This window comes from Rattus rattus, chromosome 7, assembly GCF_011064425.1.
Source record: "Rattus rattus isolate New Zealand chromosome 7, Rrattus_CSIRO_v1, whole genome shotgun sequence".
Lineage (NCBI taxonomy): Eukaryota > Metazoa > Chordata > Mammalia > Rodentia > Muridae > Rattus > Rattus rattus.
In genome coordinates, this window is record NC_046160.1 from 97,723,733 (window position 1) to 97,745,475 (window position 21,743).

The 21,743-nt window shown below is 38.2% G+C and overlaps 1 protein-coding gene and 1 long non-coding RNA gene across 4 annotated transcripts in view; one reads left to right on the forward strand and one right to left on the reverse strand.

The window, feature by feature from the left end:
• Positions 1–1,353: 1,353 nt before the first annotated feature.
• Positions 1,354–2,770, reverse strand: LOC116905251. Its single transcript, XR_004388504.1, has 2 exons — positions 2,354–2,770; positions 1,354–1,464 (listed from the first exon to the last, which is right to left on the reverse strand). It is a non-coding gene; the product is annotated as an uncharacterized LOC116905251 (long non-coding RNA).
• Positions 2,771–2,853: 83 nt separating this feature from the next.
• Positions 2,854–21,743, forward strand: part of Rbm25 (RNA binding motif protein 25) — a 47,648-nt gene continuing 28,758 nt past the window's right edge. The window contains exons 1-8 of one of the 3 annotated variants that reach the window (XM_032908096.1): positions 2,854–3,036; positions 9,744–9,809; positions 12,673–12,790; positions 12,900–13,020; positions 14,843–14,892; positions 16,502–16,669; positions 17,662–17,719; positions 20,232–20,389. In XM_032908096.1, the coding sequence (XP_032763987.1) occupies positions 12,749–12,790; positions 12,900–13,020; positions 14,843–14,892; positions 16,502–16,669; positions 17,662–17,719; positions 20,232–20,389 (597 nt within the window). In that variant the 5' untranslated portion in view covers positions 2,854–3,036; positions 9,744–9,809; positions 12,673–12,748. The remainder of the gene's footprint in view (positions 3,037–9,743; positions 9,810–12,672; positions 12,791–12,899; positions 13,021–14,842; positions 14,893–16,501; positions 16,670–17,661; positions 17,720–20,231; positions 20,390–21,743) is intronic. The other 2 variants (XM_032908097.1, XM_032908098.1) reach the window with 2 other exon arrangements.

A 21,743-nucleotide genomic window follows, 5' to 3' on the forward strand; every position in this document is an offset into this window, starting at 1 on the left:
ATCTAAATAATTTTTACCAAGAGTTGGGAGCCAGGTGCTGGGTGAAAGCCTGCTAGGTCAGAGAGGCAGAGAACGCACCCAACTGACCTTCCTCCTCAGCTCAAGTTCCAGATGCAATGCCCTTCTTTTTCATGGATCTCAAAAAACTTCCTTCAGACTGAATGTCCTTCCCTTCTACTTTCTGTATATCTGTCTGTCCTCCCAACTCCCTCATACTCTTGTTTTTTTTTGTTGCTATTTTTTTTGTTTTTTGTTTTTAAGAATTCTATGTTCACTTCCTGTCAGCTGGTTGCTTCTTCTGCCTCTTGACCTGCCTCTTAATCCTGTTTTCAATATTAAAGCAGAGCTCTTGGATTAAAGATGTGTGCTAAGGATGAGCCATACCCCCAGTAGAAACAGATTTTTCCAATTAGTAACACAATCTTAGGGTTCACAGTGTGATCAAATATCCTGAAACAGAGCCCAGCCCCAGTGCAAAAGCAACGAGAACTGCTCAACTCTCTCCAGATGCAACGATCTATCTGTCTGTCTATCTATCTATGTATCTATCTATGTATCCATGTATCTATCTATCTATCTATCTATCTATCTATCTATCTATCTATCTTTATTTCTTTTTTAAAGTCTGTGCCACCACTGTCCGGCTTATTTAGTTTTGGGCTATTGTATTTTACATTTATTTATTGCTTAATATGTGTGCACATTCATCCACTCGAGTGTGTGTGTCCTGTAATCGTCAGCTTGTGAGCAAGTTTGATCTCCCCTTCTTTTATGTGAGTTCAGGGACTGAACTCAGCTTGTCAGTTCTGGTAGTAGGCACCTGTATCTGCTAAGTACCCAATGTTTTAGTAAACAAGTGATATTACACAAATAATTGAGAAATGGCTTGGTTAAGGACACTTGCTGTTTTTGCAGAGGACCCTGGTTCAGTTCTGAGTCCACAAGATGACTCATAGTTTATCTGTAACTCCAGTTCCAAGGGATCTAATTTCATCTTCTGTCCTATGCACCTGGCACCAGGCATGGATGTGATGGACACACTTATATGTGGTCAAGTTCATACACGTAAAAGAATTAAAAAAAAAAAAAAAAGGCTGGAGAGATGGTTAAGAGCACTGACTGTTCTTCCAAAGGTCCTGAGTTCAATTCCCAGCATCCACATGGTTGGCTCACAATCATCTGTAATGGGATCCAACGATGCCCTCTTCTGGTGTGTCTGATCATTGTGATCATATTCATAAAATAAATAAATCTTTAAAAAAATTAAAAACCTTTAAAAACAAAAAAGAAGATATGCAATAAGTTGAGAGGATTTTTATGTTTGTGGTTCTAAAAATAATTATTTGCAAAATGTAAAGAATATTTAATGTGCATTTTATTGTAGAAAGTACCTTCATATATTTGTTAATTTAATCCTTATAGTAGTCTTGGGAAGTAGGTAATGTTCATCCTTTTACAAGGAACCTAGTAAAAAGAAATAGATGTGAGTGTAAAATTTAGGATGGCAATTGTGTCATATTGGAATTCCCATTCCCACTGTCCTTGCATTGTTTTTGCTTTGGTAAGCAACACATTATATTTCCTTTTTTGTTGCTTTGTTTTTTGAGACAGGATCTCATTAGATAGCTCTCTAGGGGTCCTGGACCAAAGAAGCTATCTTTGAATCCACCTTCCCGGGCCTCCCAAAGCTCTGGAATTCAACCAATAGATGCCATACCACACCCAGACAATCGTTTCTTTTATTCACCAAATACTGAGCACTTGCTGAAACGTCAGTCACTATTCTAAGCGCTGGAGCACCAGGAGAGGAAAGACCCGGGGGCTCTCTTTATGTTTACATCCTAGTGTGGGAGGAAGAGGTCTACTATTAAACGAGACATACTAATATATGATAAATGGTGATTATGTACTATAATAAAACTATTAGACAAAAGATGGGTGTGGTGGAGCAGGCCTTCGATGCCAGTACTCGCGCTCGGAAGGCAGAGGCAGGCCAATCTCTGAGGCCAGCTTGGAGTTTCAGGACATAAAAGGATACACAGAAACCCTGTCTTGAAAACCAAACTAACCAACCAAAGTTTGCTATTTGTTACTCCAGGACCCCAGCTCTCCCAGGACAAGAATAAATCTCACTCTCCACCTTCAGGGAAGCAAGATCCTTATGAACAAATTATAATCCTTCTGAGTAACAGGAAACAAAAGCAGTAGATACTACTTATAAATTCCATAAATTGAATAGCCAGTAATTTGTGAATATTCATTTCCACTATTTTAGTATATTTTTTTTTTACTCATTCGCACTGCAGAAAATTGTATTAAATATGCTTACAGGTTTCTGAAGCTATCTAGTTACCTCTTTGACCCTGTTACTTCGCCTAAGTTGCAGTGAGTATACGCACAAAAAGTCCAAAAAACCCAATATAGCCGTTGCCAATTATTTCTTGATGTGAGCAGTTTTTTTCGAAGGACAAATGACATTTGGGCTTTCTATTGAGGTTCTTAGTCCCGCCCAGGTATCAGTTCATCGAACTTCAAAGAATCAGGAGACCAAGGTTCTAATTCCTGGAAAACGAACTAGCAAAAAGTGAGAAAACCTCTAACAAGCCCCGCGCGGGTAACCAGCCGGAACCTTGACCTCAAGATGGCGTCCCACAGTCATAAGATTCAATCAGCTCCAATCAAAAATGGCAGGGTGGGTCGTAATTTAGAGCTTGAGCCTCTCTAGGTCTCACTAGACAATCCTACTCTATGGTTACCCTTCTGTACTTAGTGAGGCAGAGGCGACAGCGGAGACTATCTATGTATAATCTTCTCTATGGTTTTCATTTTCCACGCCTCCTGGCGCAGTGCACGCCGGGCAAGAGGAAGACCTCCAGTAGCTCCCCGCGCAGCGCGGCTGTGTTTGCGGCCTATTCGAGTAGGCGCTTCGGAACCAGTCTCTGAGTCGGGCGGCGCGCAGAAACCTCGAACCGGTGGAGCCTACTCATAACCTGACGCCCAGAGGCCGCGAAGACAGTACCGTTTTCTTAGCGGCGGGTGAGTTCACGCTTCCGAACGCGTGAGGAAACCAGTCGACCTGGTACCTCAGCTGCAGGAGGAGGAGGAGGAGGAGGAGAAGGAGGAGGAGGAGGAGGTGCCAGGGGTGGCTGCGGAGGGCCGGAGGGGGGGTGGGGGCGAGGTGAGGGGGTGGTGTGGGGGAGGGGACGGGCACGAGGCTTGGGCTTCTCTACCCCCTCCAAGGCCTCGAAAAACCAGTGGACTGGGAGCCCATGGAGGCCGGGCCTACGTCCAGAGCGTTCCTTCGTGAATTTTTGTCGCCCACTTTCTCTATTGCTTCAGATTCCGTTTGGGAGTGAATCGCCTCGTCCCTTACGGGGCTCCATCTTAGCCAGGGATAGGATCGGTCGGCCTGTAGGTCGGGTCCTGGAGGCCCTTGTCTTCTCGGGCCTCAAGATCCGCCTCTCAGTAGATTTCCGGGGCCGAGGACTAAAGTGCCTCAAGGCTGAGCCTTTAAGAGTAGCCTGCGCCCACTCTTTCAGCGAGGTGCTGGCCACCAACGGATTTCTTTCTCTCTGGTAGTCTAGTGCCAGCCGCCAAAAGAACGGGCCCCACCCCTCCTTGAGTTTAGCGAGTGTCCACTTTTTGCTTTTTAAAGCACCTTTCCAGCTTGTTGGAGATAGTGATGAGTTTCACCATCTCGTCGTCCCCTTTCCGACTGAGAAGGATGCTGTAAGCGCTATTTCCATTCATTCTAGGCAGCGCCAGCCTTCACATTAAAATATGCTACCATCCTTTTGTTTTCAGTATTGATTTTTAAATACGGTTTTCGAAATAGAGTATGAAGGTTATCTTGAAGTTATGTAATAATGGATTTATATTGACGTGGAAATGCCATTTTGGTACAGATCTGAGTAAAGTCTACCAAAAGGAGGAAAAAGATTGGGCTTCTCTTGTATCCTAGTGCTCTGGAATTGAAATAATGTGTATCAGGTAGCTGGCATTATTGTATAAACAGTTTTTTGTGTTGTCTGTGAGCACCCTCACTTGCAGTTTCCCTTCAGTTTAAAAATCTCTTGATTTTTCTTTTTTTGGAAACAAAGAATTTCACAAGTAAGAGGGTAGCTGTATGACATTGGTACTGGTAAGCTTGTATATAGAATTAGGAAAGGTTTATAGTTTAACGGGGGGTATTCATACCATGAATTTGATTTGTGAGAACATTAATTTTTTTAATAAAAATATTTCAAAAACATTCAGTGGTATCATAAGGCATTCAGTTGCTCAGTTCTTGTGATTTCAAGCAATGTGCTTTTATTTAACTTTAAGTCTTGATTTTCTTCAGTAAAATGAGTTATATTTAGATTCACTTCACAGATTGGACTTGGGGACTGAAAAAAAGTATGTAAAATGCTTACTAAAATAATTTTATAACATGTTGGTTTATACTAATAAATGACACTACCTAAGAATGAACAGTCAGACGTTTCAGAGACTTTTTACATTTCTTCCTGTGCTTCCTGTGTACTCAGAGTAGACTTTAACATTTAAGTTCCTTACTTTCTCCATTTGTTGGGAATTGAGACCTTGTGGCACTTTTGCATTGGTAATTTCTTAGTGAGGAACTTTGGAGTCTTACACCATAAGTAATTTGTGTTCCACTGAACAATTTAGCTTCTCCAATAAAGACAGTAGCAGTTGTACTCCCAAGTAATTTTGGAGGTTTAAAGAATACTGAGGACTTTTGCAAATAAAAATAAATGAAAATGTTGACATTGAATCATTTTGGGATTATCTTTTTTGTGTATGAGGAAAGTGTCACAAATATATTTTCTGTTAAAATTTTTTATATATTTCGTGTGTATGGGTCGAATGGATGTATTGCCTTCCTGTTTGTTTGTACACTGTATTTGTGCCTGGTGAGGCCAGAGGCCAGGAAAGGATATCCTAGAACTGGAATTTAAAAATGGCTGTGAAGGGGTTGGGATTTAGCTCAGTGGTAGAGCTCTTGCAAGGCCCTGGATTCATTCCCCAGCTCCGAAAAAAAGAAAAAAAAAATGGCTGTGAAACACCATATGGATTCTGGGAATCAAACCCAGGTCCTCCGGAAGAGTAATAAATGCTTGTATGTAACTGCTGAGCTATCTTCCTTTCTTTTGTTAGAAAACCAAAAACTTCTAGGAAAAAAAATTGCGCTATTGTCTTGCATTTAGCCATTGTGTATTAATAATTTTGGCTAAATGTTTTCTGTGATTATCTTTATTTTAATGTTGAGTTTGGATGAAGATATACACACCTGTACATGTTGAGTAATGACTTCAGAGTTGGACTTTTCAAGTTAATTTTTTTTTTTAACTTTTTTTTTCTTTTCTTTTTTTCGGAGCTGGGGACTGAATGCAGGGCTTTGCGCTTGCTAGGCAAACGCTCTACCACTGAGCTAAATCCCCAACCCCTCAAGTTAATTTTTTAGCCACAGAAAAATGTTCAGTTTATTTTCCTTATTTCTGATTAGGAGGAAATTTGTTGTTTTATGGCTTTGAGAGACGTTAACATTAAATTATTAGCGCTGTTGGGTAGTCACCATATTGAAAAACTCTTCTTTGTATTCTTTAATCTTAACAAAAAGCTTTTTGAGACAGGACCTCTCTATGTTAGCCCTGGCTGTCCTGGAACTCACTCTGTAGACCAGGCTGGCCTCCAATTCAGAGATCCACCTGCTTCTGCCTCATAAGTGCTGGGTTTAAAGATGTGTGCTACTATACCTGGTCTTTAAATGTTGTGAGGGTTAATGTAGAGTTCCTTATTTACTGTGTGGTGCTAGGGAGCAAATCCAGGGCAGTGGACTTGTTAGGCAAGTTCTGTTCCCTTGAGTTAGAGCTTCAGTTCTTTTCTCTTATTTTACAGCTATCATTCACATTCCTCAAAAAGATTTTGATTCCTTCTTAAAGCCTTCTTGAATAACTTTGTTCTGGTGTTTGATAGTTTCATTAAGTAGCCCGTGCTGGTATCAAACTCAGGCTTCTCCTGCCCTGGCCTCTCCAATGCTGGGGTTATAGGCATGCACCCAAGTTTAGCTTCTTTTGTACTTAAAACATTTTTTTAGTTTGGAGAAAATATTACTAAGAATTATTAGTATTGCTGTTTTTCTTTTCTTAACATTTTGAAACAGCACCTCATATTCTAGTTCAGGCTGCCTTGAACACATTATGTAGTCCAGGCTGACCCAGAGTTCATAGCATTCTGCAGTTTTATCTTTTTCCTTTGACATAATTTAAAAGTTACCCAAAGTACAGTGAATTCTCAGCCATTCTAACTCAGGTCCCTTAGACAATGTTTCTGCCAATTTACTTTTGTTCTTTTCTCCTCTCCATAGTTTTCTTTTGACATATTTTGCTAGTAAATTTTAGATGTGATGCCACTATACTCAAAAATACATTTCCTGAAAGCTCTGGGAAATTCTATCATTTAAAAATTGTAACAGTGATCAGAATCAGGAAATTAGCATTGGTACAGTACTGTTTAACCAACCTTCAGGCCTTAGATTTTGGTAGTTGTCCTGAATTGAAGTCTTTTAAAGTAGTAGCTTTAGAAAGCTCAGTGATTTTTTTTTTTTTTTTTTTTGGTTCTTTTTTTTGGGGCTGGGGACCAAACCCAGGCCCTTGCGCTTCCTAGGCAAGGGCTCTACCACTGAGCTAAATCCCCAACCCCCCCCCCCCTTTTTTTTTTTTTTTTTAAAAATAAAAATACAGTTGTGTAACTATTGCCCCAAAAGTATCTCCTCTAGCCTACTTGGGAAGCACTGTGTATTCTACCTTAATTTGTAGCAATCACCAATGTGTCTATATAGCTGCTGCCTTTTTTTCATAGAAAATGGTGAAATAATACTAAAAACAGGTAATGTAATGCTACTTTTCTTCTCATTGAAAGTCAAAGCTTCTTAGGAAAAGATCTTCTGTTGGAGATTCAGAATCCTTCAGTATTCCCTTCACTGCTTCTTGTCATCCAGTGTTTCTGTGCAGTACTGGTGACAAGGCTTTGACTATGTTGGTAGACAGAAAACTCTGTGCCTAAGCTATGTCCCCAACCTGCTGAAAAGTTCTGCTGTAAAATAAGTTTCTTTTCAACATTTTCATTATTTGGCAACAGAACCTTTTTTAAAGCTGTGGTTCCTGCAGAAGCTAGTTCTCTGAATCAGTTAGTGAAGTAATTTTTCTAAAGCTATATTTGCTTAAGGTAGTGCAGTCATTAGTCTCTAGTGTTGTGCAGGCTGTAAGTAGTTCGGGAGACATTGGTAAATTAATAATCACGTTCATCGTGGAGCCACTGGACTAGTTGTGTAACTTAAAATCTCACCCTTTCATAACAAATACAAATGGTTTCTAGAGGAGAACATTTGAAGTAATTGGAGATAGGTACTTAGGAGTATTTGCTGAGAGAAATCTTTTGGTTCATCCTTACTGTTTGAGAAATTTGATGTATAGTATCTCTAGAGAGCTTAGTGTCACTCTCCCCAGTGGCATTCACTTGTCTGGATAAGTATGCAACGGAGGAGTGTGCATAATTAGTATTGATTATAGTTTGTATACCCATGGTATTCACAGGACTAAGAAAAAGAATGGACTGAAAAAAAAAAGAGTAAAATTGAACAGTATAAATATATTTCAGGTCTGTTTTCTTTTTTAGATTAAATACACATAAATTATATATAATAAAATCCATCCATTTTTACGTGTATGCTTGCAGGCCAGAAGAGGGCATCAGATCCCATTATAGATGGTTGTGAACCACCATGAGGTTGCTGGGAGTTGAACTCAGGACCTCTGGAAGAGCAGACAGTGTTTTTGGCCACTGAGCTATCTCTCTAGCTACGCCATCCATTTTTAATTCCAGGGAGTCTTGAAAAATAGAATTGTGTGGCCACCACCAAACTAGATAGAGATTGGGAACACTTACATCACAGACAGTTGTTATTTTGGCACAGAAAGCTACATACTTAACAAATATAAATACTTTGAACCAGCCAGGTGGTGGTGGCACACACCTTTAATCCTAGCACTTGGGAGGCAGAGGCCAGCCTGGTCTCCAGAGTGAGTTCCCAGACAGCCAAGTCTCCATAGAGAAAAACTCTGTCTTGAAAAACAAAAGAAAACAAGCAAAATGCGTGTGCATATCTACATATATGTGTAGTGTATATGTTTATATAGATACACATGTATATGTATGTATTTTGAACCTTTTAAAATTTAAAACATCTTAGAGCAGGCATAGTGGCACATGCCTTTAATCCCAGTGGGACCATTGAAGCCAGAATACATGGGGTCCCAGGACAGTCAGAACTGCATAAAAGAGACCCTGTTTTGAAAAAAACAAAAAACAGCCCCCAAATCCCACAGAATGAAAAAGAAAAATACATACAGAAGCTATTTTTATATATAGTATTGAAATAAATTCAGTATTAATAACTGTATCTCATATCTAACATAACCCTCACATAACCCAAACAAATCCTTTTGGTTATCCAGAACCCACCAACTTGATAACTACTACTTTGACCACCCTTACCTCCTTCAGGGCACAGTTTGTAATTATTGAAGTAGTTTCTTGCTTCCATTCTGTTTGTTTCTTTCCACGTTTTAAAGGGTGACAGTGGGGGGTGGGGATTTAGCTCAGTGGTAGAGCGCTTGCAATCTCGCAAGGCCCTGGGTTCTGTCCTCAGCTCCGGGAGAAAAAAAAGGGGGGGTGTGACAGTGATTGTTAAATCAGAAACCTTTCAAAATGTGTTCTACCCCATTTTAAGTAGTAGCCCAGACCTTTACAATGTATTACAAAGCCCTATTCTCTTTGAACACTTGTCTTCCCAGTTAATGCTCAGTTTTTATCTAACTCTTAGCGGTTTATTCTTCTCTAGGCATATATAGTTGACCTTGCTGGTCTTCTTCGTATTTATTTCCTTTGCTTGGAAAGCTTTTGTGTCTGATATAAATAGGCCTTCCTGCCTCAGCCTCTTTCAGCTCTGTGTTCAAATCTTTACTTAGTGAGGCCTGGTCATTGGAACAGAGAGTAAACTCCACTCCCCACCTCTTTTCCTTGATTATATTCCTATAAAACCTATCAACCTTCAAAGTCTCTAAAACTTAGGAGAAAGTATAATTTATTAAATTTAAATTTATTTTAAAAATTAATCTGGTATTCTTTGCTATGGTTGTATTTTCATTTCACGTAACAAATCATAAAGCTGTTAATACTCAATGTTTAAACATTTATTTTGTTAACATCAGGAATGTCTGTTTTTCAAATCTCCCAATGAGGAGGCTATTATCTTAAAGGAAATGGGGACTATTCGCAAATGTTGGTATTGACTATATATAATATTTTTCACCTTGAAGTCCAGCCCATTTTAAGTTTTGAGCAGCTTTAAATAAGATGGAGGTATTTCATAGGAAAATTAGTAATGTTGCAATAATTATATTGGTGAAACAAAAATGTATCTGGTTAATTAACTTTTAATATTAAAAACTATAAAATATAACATAATCCTTAAGAATATAGCTTTACTTTAAAAGTACTGTTTTTATCTAACACTGGTGGGAGAGAAATGGCTCTAAAAGTGAATCCATGGCCCAAGTTTACACCATCGTGAAACTGGGCACTGAGCTGTTTCTGATATGTAGTAACTGTTTAATAAATCTATTGATGAGTCCTCAGACATTGTTTACTGTTCATTAATTAATTTATTTATTCAACAGGTACTATACCAACTGCCTTCCTAAGAAAGTGCTGAGATAGAGTATTATTATAATACAAGAGCTTCTGTAAGTAGGACAGTAGCCTTCTGTTTTAACAGACACACCTTCCTGCTCCTTTCCATGCAGAACATTTGTAACACAGATGATTAAAAAAACTCAATGGGAAAGGGGAACAAAAAGAACATAGTGTAATAACATTTTTGAAGATGTCATAATTGAAACCCATTACTTAATGTGGTCATTTTAAAGGTAATTACAAAAAAGAAAGGACAAAGCAAGCAACATACAAACATTGAATATATAATGTCTTATAAACTTGTGTCTTTACTTTGTTAGATATGCTGAAGCTTGCCTAAGTTTTTTAAGGCTTTTCTAGCACCTTTTTGCTAATATAGGAATCATTCTGACAATTCTTTTATTTGTGAATAAGAACTGGCTTATAAAACTAAGTTTTATAGAATATTTTTTTGTTTGTTTTTTCTTTTTTTTTTTTTTTTTTTTTTTTTTCTTTTTTTCGGGGCTGGGGCTCAGGGCCTTGCGCATGCTAGGCAAGCGCTCTACCACTGAGCTAAATCCCCAACCCTATAGAATATTTTTTAAAGTTATTGTTATTACTATTTTTTAGGGCAGGGTTTCTCTGGGTAGTCTTGGCTGTCTTAGAACTTACTCTTTAGACCAAACTGCCGTAAAACTCACAGAGATCCGCCTGCCTCTGCCTCCTGAGTACTGGGTTTAAAGGGTGTATCACTACCATCTGGCAAAGTATTTTTTTAAAATATTTTTAAAGTTACATTTTTATGTACTTATTTTTGGGCATATGTTCAATGGCCCAAATGTGTGGAAGTCAGAGGACAACTTGTGGGAGTCAGTTCTCTCCTTCCACTTTGTGGGTTCTAGGTATAGGATTTAGACTATCAGGCTTGGTGGCATGTACCTTACCTGCTGATCCATCTCATCAGCTCTGGAGACTATTTAAAAAGTCAGAGGTGCAGTGTAAGGAGGAACAGTTGTGAGCATGTAGCACATGCTTCCCTATTTCAAAGAAATGCTTAATAACAGGTAAAAGGATAGTCAGCTTTCAGGGATTGGGAGCTAAACTGAAATAAAAGGGTTTTTGTTTGTTTTTTTTGTTTGAACTCAGGTTCTTACAAGTTAAGTGATTTATTCTAATGCACAAGGAAAGAATATATTTTATACGCTGGTAAAACAAATTACACATTAATTTGGGGGGAATGATTTAGTACTAGAGTTTCCATGCAAAGTGATAATCTATATTACAGAAATATTTATAGGCTCACAAAATGGCTCAGTAGGTAAGGGTGAGCTGTGCCTGACAACCCAAGCTCAATTTCAAGACCCAGGTGATGGAGAGAGGAGACTCCTGTGATTTCTTGACTTCCATACATGCCACACACATACACAAGCATACATAAACTCTCAGAAATCAATAAATATAATTAAAGAAAACCCTAAATAGTTTCAAAAGATAAAATTAAATGTCCAAGAATGTTCAATGTTACTCAAGGGATAAAAAGCTGAGACAACTGGTGTTTCTGTATTATAATTTACTGAGTTACAAAGACAAGAATGGACGTGAGGAGATGTCAGTGACATTGAAGGGAAATGCAGGTAACAGTGTAGTATGAGTATAAGAAAGCACAAATTATTAAATATTTGTATATTAAAAGATATATAGAAAACATAACATGGTAAACTGGTGGGAATTGATGAGTGAGAGAAAGTAAAAGACATCATACTTTTTAAACTTTGGCTACTAAAGGGTGAGTAAGAAAAATAAAGGAGCCAGGCATGGTGGTACATTCTTATAAATCTGGTACTCAGAGGCTAAGGATGTTGGGTTTGAGGTCAGCTTGGGTCATGTAGAGTGTTTTAAACTGGAAACCAAATAAATATGTACACTCAGCCACTAAGAGTAAAACAACATACTTTTGAGGTAAGGTCTCATGTAGCCAGACTGGTCTCAAACCCAACATCACATTGCTTCATAGCAGTCTGGCCTTTAACTGATCCCTCCTGCTTCCACCTCCCAATGTCAGAGATTACAGTCCTGTGCCACCATGCCCTGCTTGAAAAATGTCTAGGCTTTCTCTATTCCAGGATGTGGGATTTTCTGTTATAGGTTGAAGAATTTTTACTAGTGATTTGACAGTGGCTTCCTGCTTAGGTGGAAAAAACAAAACCCAAACTAATTCTACTAGAATCAATTACCAATTTATTTCAGCTTTTTTTTGTTTTGTTTTGTTTTTGAGACAGGGCTACACCATGTAGCTGGCTGGCTTGACTCTGTAGATAATGCTGTCTTGCCTCCTTGTCCACCCCAGACCTTGGATTTTTGAGACAAACCCTAACTCAAAATTCATCTGCTTCTACTTTTGAGATTGGGATTACAGGCTTGTGCCACCAGGCCTGGCTAGAGGTTTGTTAAAAGAAAAATGTCTTACACTAGGTATGAAAGTATACACCAGTAATCTCAGTACTTGAAATAATAGAGTCAGGAGGGTCAAGTGTTCACAGTTGTCATCAACTATATAGTATTTAAGGTCAGCTTTGATTACTTGAGATCCTTATCATCAAAAAACAAACAAACCAAACTGTTACCTTATTGCAAATTGTGGGCTCTTTATGTTAGAGCAGTTATTTCTGACCTGATAGAAGCCCCCTCCCCCTCCCTTTGTAATTTAATGGCATATTGTCTTTGAAGAACTAGCTAACGCTGAGTCATCAAATACTGTTAACCTTGCTAGTTTTTGGGTGAAAAATGATTGTATCAGAATACTTAAAATTAGCTACCCTCCTGGATTCTGAGTTTGTTTTAAAAGATTCATTGATGTTTGGCATTTAATTTTTTGATATTAACTGAACCTCAAAATTTTTTTCTTCCTTTATATGTATTCCCACATGATTGTAGGAGTCTATCCTGAACTTAGTTCGTGTACATTTTGGGAACTTATTTTAGAAAAGATCTAAGTTTTAAAAAATTCTCAATGGACAGACAGAGAAAAGAGGGTCTTTGCCAACTCCTTTGGGTAAGAAAACTTTAGAATTTTGCAGATACTCTAAAAATGAAGGTCAACAATGTAGGCATATCAGATTGGAAAGGTTTCAAATAAAATGATCTGTCATTTCTTTCTTTAGACTGGTGCAGTCAGAATGTCTTTTCCCCCTCATTTGAATCGCCCTCCCATGGGAATCCCAGCTCTCCCTCCGGGGATCCCACCCCCACAGTTTCCTGGCTTTCCTCCACCAGTACCTCCAGGTAAGTTTGAGCACATTTTTTTCTTATTATCATTCATTCATTCATTTATTTGTTCCTTTTTTTTTTTTTTTCTTTTTTTTTGAAGACATTGTTTCTCTGTAGAGCCCTAGCTGTCCATCTTTGAACTACAGAGATCCATCTGCCTCTGCCTCCCAAGTACTTGGATTAAAGGCATGCTCCACCACGCCTGACCCATTTTTTTTTTTTTATTTAAAAAAAAACCATTATCTTTGTTGTCATGATACTTCCTTTGGCGCATGGTACATATGTGATTTACTAGTAAATACATCATAGTCTTACTGTGAAAATGGTTGTCTGATTTTTCCTTCTGGGGTTTGGGGTTTTTGACAGTTTTTCTGTATAGTATGGGTGTCCTGGAACTTGCTTTGTAGACCAAGATGGCTTTGAACCCATAGGAATCTGCCTTTCTCTGTACCCTGAGTGCTGGGATCAAAGGCATGAGCCACCACTGCCACCACTGTCTGATTTTTTTTTCTGTAGCATTGACAGAATATGTGTTATCCCAGGTTCCCACCACCTTTCAGTTGTCCATCAGGTTCCCAGATGCTGGGATTGCAGTTGTGAGTCACAGTACTTGGTTTGACAGTAGATTTGTGTTTGTGGCTGAGTTTCAGAATCATCTTGGAAATTCCGTAAAAATAATAAGTGTCTAAAGGTGCTATATTCATGTTCATAAGGTTCAAAAATTTGAAAAATAAAGTAAGCAGTGAAATTTCCCTCAAAAAAAACTACATAAATTAATATAACAACAGTGTTGTCCCTATTACTGTAAGGAAACAAAATAGTTGATTTATCTTTGCAGATATTTAAAAATGCATGTTAAAAAGTAAGGTGTACATTTTCATAAGTTATTATTATTATTATTATTATTATTATTTTGTTTTGAGAACAGGGTATTGCCATATATCCTTAGCTGGCTTAGAGCTATGTAGCCCAGATCAATCTTGAGCACATGGTCATTCTCTTGCCTCAGCCTCACAGGCAATGAGATTACAGGTGATTGTTACATTTCACTGCTTAGTTTATGAATAGCCCCCTGCCTCCTTTTAATGGGGACAGGAAGGATCAAGGCAGGCTTTCACTTGGCCTAGCATGGCCTAGACCTTGCTGTGTAACCAGGCATGACTGATCTTCTTTCCATGCGTCCCAAGTTTGGGAGTAAATATGTGTTTGCCAGCATGCCTAGTTCTAAGTATTTTTTTTTTTTGTAAGTTCTTTTCTTTGTAGTCTAGTCTTGGCCATCAAACATTGAGCCTTCTGATTTTTTTCATTATTACTATTTTGTGTTCATGTGTAAACACAAGGATATGCCCTGGTGTAGGTATGGAGGTCAAAATATAGCTAATAGTTGCCTCTCTCTACCATGTGTGGGTACCAGGGAATGAACTCATGTTGTCAGTCTTGTCAGCAGGTACTTGGATGTACTCAATCATCTTTCTAGCCTCCTCTGTTCAAGTGATGCAGGATCTTTTACTGGAACTCAGGGCTCCTATTTGGGCTGCTATAGCATACCAGTGATCTCTGGGAATCCACCTATTTCTCTATTATCCCCTTGCTGGGATTCTAAGCACTGGTCCTATGCCTTTATTTTCATGTGGATGCTCAGGATTGTCCTCATGCTTGTGAAGCAAACACCTTATATGCGAGACATCTCTCCAGCCTTGTAGCTATTTTTTCTTTTTCTTTTTTTCGGAGCTGGGGATGAACGAAACCCAGGACCTTACCACTGAGCCAAATCTCCAACCCCCCTGTAGCTATTTTTAATTATTCTTAAAATACAGTATGTTTTTTTCCACCTTAGGGACACCAATGATTCCTGTACCAATGAGTATTATGGCTCCTGCTCCAACTGTAAGTACAATTTGTCTTTTTCTTTCTTTTTTTTTTTAAAGACCAAAGTCTCGGGGTTGGGGTTTAGCTCAGTTAGGCGCTTGCCTAGGAAGCGCAAGGCCCTGGGTTAGGTCCCCAGCTCTGAAAAAAGAACCAAAAAAAAAAAAAAAAAAAGACCAAAGTCTCACCCCACCCCTTAGCTAGCCTTGGAATTTGTAGCTGAGGATGACTTTGAACTTTGATCCTATTGCCTCTACCTCTTAAGTGCTAGAATTATAGACATACACTAAACATGCCTCAGTTTTGTGCTGGGGATTAAACCTCAGGCCTCAGGGAAGTATTCTGTCAAGTTGAGTACTCTACCTCAACCCTGTAAATATAAAGGGAAAATTAAGATTTAGGATAAGGCTAGCATTTCTTGAAATATAAAACTTCGGTAAGCTTAGATAATGTAAAAAAGACAAAACAAACAAACAAGAAAAACCAAAACCGTGTGTCTGTGTATACTATCCTAATTGACTAGATGGTTTGGTTCCCCTGGAACTAGTTACAGGTGATTGTGAGCATCTGATGTAGTTCTGAACTGAATCCTCCGAAATATCAGTGTATTAGTTACTTTTCTCTGCTGTGACAAAACACAGGGATGAAGGTGACTTGGGCTTACTGTTCTAGCTTGATTAGGGTCCATAATGCAAGAAACCGTGGCACCAGATTGAATGATGGAAGGAAGAACTGAGAGCTCAAATCTGAAACTACAAACAAGGAGAGAGTGAGTTTAAAATGGTGGGAATTTTAAACTCTCAAAGCCCTCCTGCCTCCAGTGACAAACTTCCTACAAGGCCATGTTTCCTAAACCTCCCAAGTAGTTGGGCTATTTGTTTTTTGTTTAATTGCTTTTGTTTTGGGGGACAGTGTCTCATAGTAGAACTCACTATGTAAACCAGGTTCACTTTAATGCACTAGAAGCCCATGCCTCTTGCCTCCCTAGTGCTAGACTAAAGGTATGCACTACCATACCTACCCAAGTTAGATCTTTAGAACATTTCAAATGACACTCCCCTTTATATTATAGAATAGGGAAATGGGGAATTAGGGTTTGGAGCAGCTCCACCAGTCCTTAGTTTACCCTGGGCCTACTTAGTTTGTAATGAATTCATTGTCAAGTACATAGATTTTTGCTCCTATATGTGGTAGGTTGCAAGTTTAAAGTGAAAATAAGCTAATAAACACAAGGACCTTATAAAAAGCAAAAGTGTTGACAGTTTTGCAGTGTTTCAATATTGTGCTGTAAGAATAGCAAGAGTAATGAATTTGCTTTTATCTTGGTACTGAGTATAATTGTGATGAAATTACTAGCTGTTTTTTTTTTAAATCTCAAATGGCTTCTCTTTTGAACATTTAAACACTCAAATGTAAAAGCTTGATATTTTTGTTTCCTCTTAAAAGTAATTAAAAGTAGAAATTTAATTGTGAAGAGTAAATTTGTATTAATAAAACATACTACATGCTTTAGAAGTTTTAGGTATGTAGGGCCTTTAATGATATACTATATATTTATACTTTTAAAGTTGGTGTTTTTAGTATAATGTCATAATTGCCAGATCAAATTTCTTGCTTTTCTTTACCATAGGTCCTAGTGCCTACCGTGTCCATGGTTGGAAAGCATTTGGGAGCAAGAAAGGATCATCCAGGCTTAAAATTAAAAGAAAATGATGAAAATTGTGGCCCTACTACTACAGTTTTTGTTGGCAACATTTCTGAGAAGGCCTCAGACATGCTTATAAGACAGCTCTTAGCTGTAAGTTAAAGTGTTTATTTTTCACTTTTTAAAACTGTTAATAAGTTTCAAACTTACAAAAAAGAAAAGAGGGCTGGAGAGATGGCTTAGTAGTTAAGAGCACTGACTGCTCTTCCAGAAGTTTTGAGTTCAATTCCCAGCAACCACATGATGGCTCACAACCATCTGAAATGGGATCTGATGCCCTCTTCTGGGTGTGTCTGAAGACAGTGATAGTGTACTTATATACATAAAATAAATAAATCTTAATAAAAAAAATCAACCATAGTAAGAGTGCATTTGCCTTACTAGTAATCTTTGGGCTAATATGTTGTGATTTTTTTTTTTTTAAGATTTCTTTATTATATATGAATACACTGTAGCTGTATTCAGACACAGAAGAGGACATCAGATCTCATTACAGATGGTTGTGATGGTTGCTGGGATTTGAACTCAGGACCTCTGGAAGAGCAGTCAGTGCTCTTAACCACTGAGCCATTTCTCCAGCCTATATGTTGTGATTTTTATAAGTACTTACAGATTTTTAAAAAATTTGGTTTTTTTTGGGGGGGGGGGGTTGGTGGTTTGTTTTTTTGAGATCATGTTTCTCTATGTAGCCTTGTTGCCCTGGGAGTCCTTCTGTAGACCAGGCTGGCCTCATACTCAGATCTGCCTACAGTTGCCACCTAGTGCTGGGCTCAAAGGTGTGCGCTGCCACTAATTGCGAAGGCTTTGTGTATTCAAGCAGCTTGTTACATTTTTCAGGTTTACGAGAGACTTGGAGTAATTTTAACAAGCTCAGTTGCTAGCATGATCTTGCTGAGCATTCTGTTACCTGTTCTCCTGCATTGATGGTATTATTTTGAGACAGGGTTTGTGACCCCGGCTGCCCTCAAACTTGTAGCATTAACTACCTCAGCCTCTTGTATTACTGGTGTGAGCTACCCATATAATTGTGATCTTGTCTTAAAACTTTTGTTTGTTAAGTGTTAATTCTTAAATTTCTTTTTAAGAAATGTGGTTTGGTGTTGAGCTGGAAGAGAGTGCAAGGCGCTTCTGGAAAACTTCAAGGTACTCATATTTTCCTTACTTTGTTTTGCCATTTTAACCCGTTTGTATAAGTTTGTATAAAACTTAGCATGTTTTATTTTAATTTTCCTAATAGAATGTATAAGAAGGCAATTGAGAAGGTTTTGGCTGAAATTTGAGGTTAGAAGATTCAAAAGTTGAAGCAGAAAAGGAGGTAGAGGAGGAAATATTGAGCATTACTCAATAGTTTTTTTCTTCCTTCCCTCTTAATTACTAGACTTGTCAAATCTAGTAGTTTCTTAATGGCCTGTACTTTTTTTTTTTAAAGATTTACTTTATATCTGTCTTTACCTATCTGTATACATATATTTTTTTGTATATGAGTATGTTGTCTTCATGTGCTCCAAAAGAAGGCATCTGTTCTCATTAAATAGAGTTGTGAGCCACCATGTGATTGTTGGGAATTGAACTCAGGACCTCTGGAAGAGCACTGAGCCATCTTTCCAGTCCCAATGGCTTGTAATTTGTGTAGAGGTTTCTGTATGTGAATGCAGTGCCTATCTAAGCTGGAAGAGGGTGTTGCTCCCTTGGAACTGGAGTTAGAGCTGGTTTCCACCTGCCTTCAGGAGTCTTGAGAATCTGTCTTCTGTAAGAGTAGTATGTGTTCTTACCTGCTGTGCTGTCTCTTCAGCTTTCCCACTAATTTCATAGATTTTTAAGGTTCTTCTGTCTGAAAGTAAGACTGTCTGACCCAGATGCAATAATTAGAACTCAAGAACAGGGAAGGATAATTAGGCGGACTGTTGTTTTTATTTTATTTTTTTTGAGACTTATTTATTTTTTACTTTGTGTATATGAATGTGTGCCTCATGCTTATCTGTGTGCTTGTGCACCTCGTGTGTTCAGTTCTGCAAAGGCCAGAAGAGGGAGTTGCTTTCCCTGACTTGTGGGTGGTGGGAATAGAATCTGGGTCCCCTATAAAAACAAGTGCTCTTTAGTATGAAGCCGCCTTTAGCTGCTCTTGTAGTTATGTATATGTAATATGGTTGTTTGCTTTCTGTGTCTTCTTCAAATGCTCCTCACTTTATTTAAGAATCTCTTTTGCTGAACTTAAGATCATATAGCTAGCCAAGTTGATCAGGGAGTTTCTCCCATGTTTGCTTCTGGAGGGATGTGATTACTAGTGGTTGCCATGTTATGTGCGCTTTTATGTGGGTACTGTGGGTACTTGGGATCTTCTGGTCCTTATAGCACTTCTATAGCAAGTGCTTCCCAGCTACACATGGCCTATTAGTTTTGAAAGTCAACAAACTACTTTTCATTGTATACAAACACTGCTAAATTCTTTGCTCTCTTTCTCTTCTTGGTGTTATCAGTTAAGTGTAGTGTTTCATATATGTGAGCACTTATTTATCACTAAGCTATACCTAGTTTTGATTTAAAAATACCTTTCTTTATTATGGAAAAAATGGTATAAAATGTGATGGTGTGACAATTCCATGGTTACTACTCAAGCATTAATAATTATCAGTTTATGGTCACTCATCTTATTACCAGTATCCTACAGATCTACAGATTTCCTTTTGTTTCTTTTATTCATTCATCCATGTGACACACCCCCCCCATTTTCTTTCTCTTTCCTTCTCCCCCTTTCCTCCCTTTTCTCTGCATAGCCCTGGCTATCCTGTCCTCACTTTGTAGAGCAGCTTAGCCTCTAATTGCTCCTGCAAGCCTCTGCCTCACAAATCTTAGATCAGAGGTGTGTGCCACCATCCATGCCTGGCCGTTTGTGTTATTTTTTAAGTACACCCCTAGCATTGGGATTTTTGTCTCTATATTTTGTATATACTCTGAAACTTAACATTTTGTCTTTTTGTGGGTGAGACTGAAGGAAAAATACCCAAAATAGCCATGGTGTCTAGTTAATACTGAAATGTTTATTTTTCCCAAAAAGTCAAATGTAAATGTTCATTTCATTCAGGATATATAGGCGTTTTCTATAGTGAAATTCATTGGGGATTTATTCTGAGTTTAAAGCTGTTCCAGTTCTCATTTGCTTCTGGCCTTTGAGTACTGGATTATAAGTGTCTTGCCACTCCCCCTGCAAAAATCTACATGGTTAATGCTATATCCTGTTCTTTGTTGGTTTTTTTTTTTTTTTGACTGTTATTTTTTTTTAATTTTTAAATTTTATTATTATTTTTAGCTCTTAGTAAATAATGATTTACTGGATTTTAATTTTTTTCTTTTCCCCTGGTCTTTTTTTAAACTCTCCCTTCCCTGTTGGTTTATGGATGTTAAAGTGAAATGGTTATTAGAAGGTTAAAGACCCAGGTTGAGGGGTTGGGGATTTAGCTCAGTGGTAGAGCGTTTGCGCGCAAGGCCCTGGGTTCAGTCCCCAGTTCCGAAAAAAAAAAGGAAAAAAAAAAGACCAGGGTTGTAGTGATGATTTCGGTGCCCTCCTAAGTTTCGTCTTTAATCATTTTGCTTTGCTGTATTGTTTTTCATGTTTTTATACTTTAATATCTCACAAATTCTTCTTTTTTATTGTTAGCGTTTGGATTTTGTGAGTATAAAGAGCCTGAATCTACCCTCCGAGCCCTCAGATTATTGCATGACCTTCAGATTGGAGAGAAGAAGCTACTTGTTAAAGTTGATGCAAAGACAAAGGCGCAGTTGGATGAATGGAAAGCAAAGAAGAAAGCTAATGGGGTATGTAATACTGTTTCTACCTATGTGTGCCAAGTCAGTGTGACTACTTCATCCTGTAAATAAATCTAACATGAGACTCACAAGATGATTGTTACTGTAGTACATGCTTGTGCCTTATGCAGGAGTGTTTTATAGTTTGTAGATAAGTGTTTTATCTACCCACAGTGGGTGGATGACTGTTGGTTTGCTTGTTCCAGGTTGGGATGAAGGTAGTAAGGGAGGCTGGACAAGGTTAACTTGCCAGAGAAAACACTTGTACAGACTATTCCAATCAGAGCTAATTCATTAAGGCAGCTTTGTAAGTAAGTATAAAATATATTTCAACCTACACAATGTTTATTAGTTACCCTCTCTCTTTTAGATGCACACAGATTGGATTCTGAAATGGGTGAAAATAAGTCTTACTACTTTATTATTCATGTATGAGTAACCTTATTCAGGATTTTTATTTTTCATTTTAATTCTGTTATGTTACATGAAGTTTTTGTGTCTAGTGTGATAATGTATCCCTTGTCTTCACAAACAAAGCAAAAGAAAAAAAATTTTTTTTTCTTTTTTTTGGAGCTGGGGACTGAACCCAGGGCCTTGCACTTGCTAGGCAAGCGCTCTACCACTGAGCTAAATCCCCAACCCCAGATATAGCCTTTTCTTCTCCCTTATACTACCTCTATGTATTACTTTTTTTTTAAAAGAAATTTTTTAACTTTTTTAAATTATATGTGAGCATACTGTTACTGTCTTCAGACACACCAAAAGAAAGCATCAGATCTCATTACAGATGATTGCGAGCCACCATGTGGTTGCTGGGAATTGAGCTCAGGACTCTTTTTAAGATTTGTTTTATTCATATAAGCACACTGTAGCTGTCTTCAGACACACCAGAAGAGGGCATCGGATCCCATTACAGATGGTTGTGAGCCACCATGTGGTTGCTGGGAATTGAACTCAGGGCCTCAGGAAGAGCAGTCAGGGCTCTTAACTGCTGAGCCATCTCCAGCCCCTTAAGAATTTTTTTAAAACTCACATTCAACCCAAGAATAAAAGGAAGTTAATTTAATGACACCATAAGTGCTTTATTATAGACTATTTACTCTCATGCTCTTGAAGACATTTTCTTTTCTAACTGAATGTAGTTCTCTGTTCTTTGTTTTTTCTTCCAGTGCTGAGGATAGAGCCCAGGGCTCCTGTGTTACAGATAAGCATGCTATAACTGAGTCACATCCCTACCCCATGAGTATAGCTTTAATTGGAATATTTTTATTTCATAAAAACAAGACTAAAGTCATCTGCAATGGTACAATCCCAGCACTTGGGAGATAAAGGCAGTTGAGACAGGAGTTTAAGCTCATCAGTT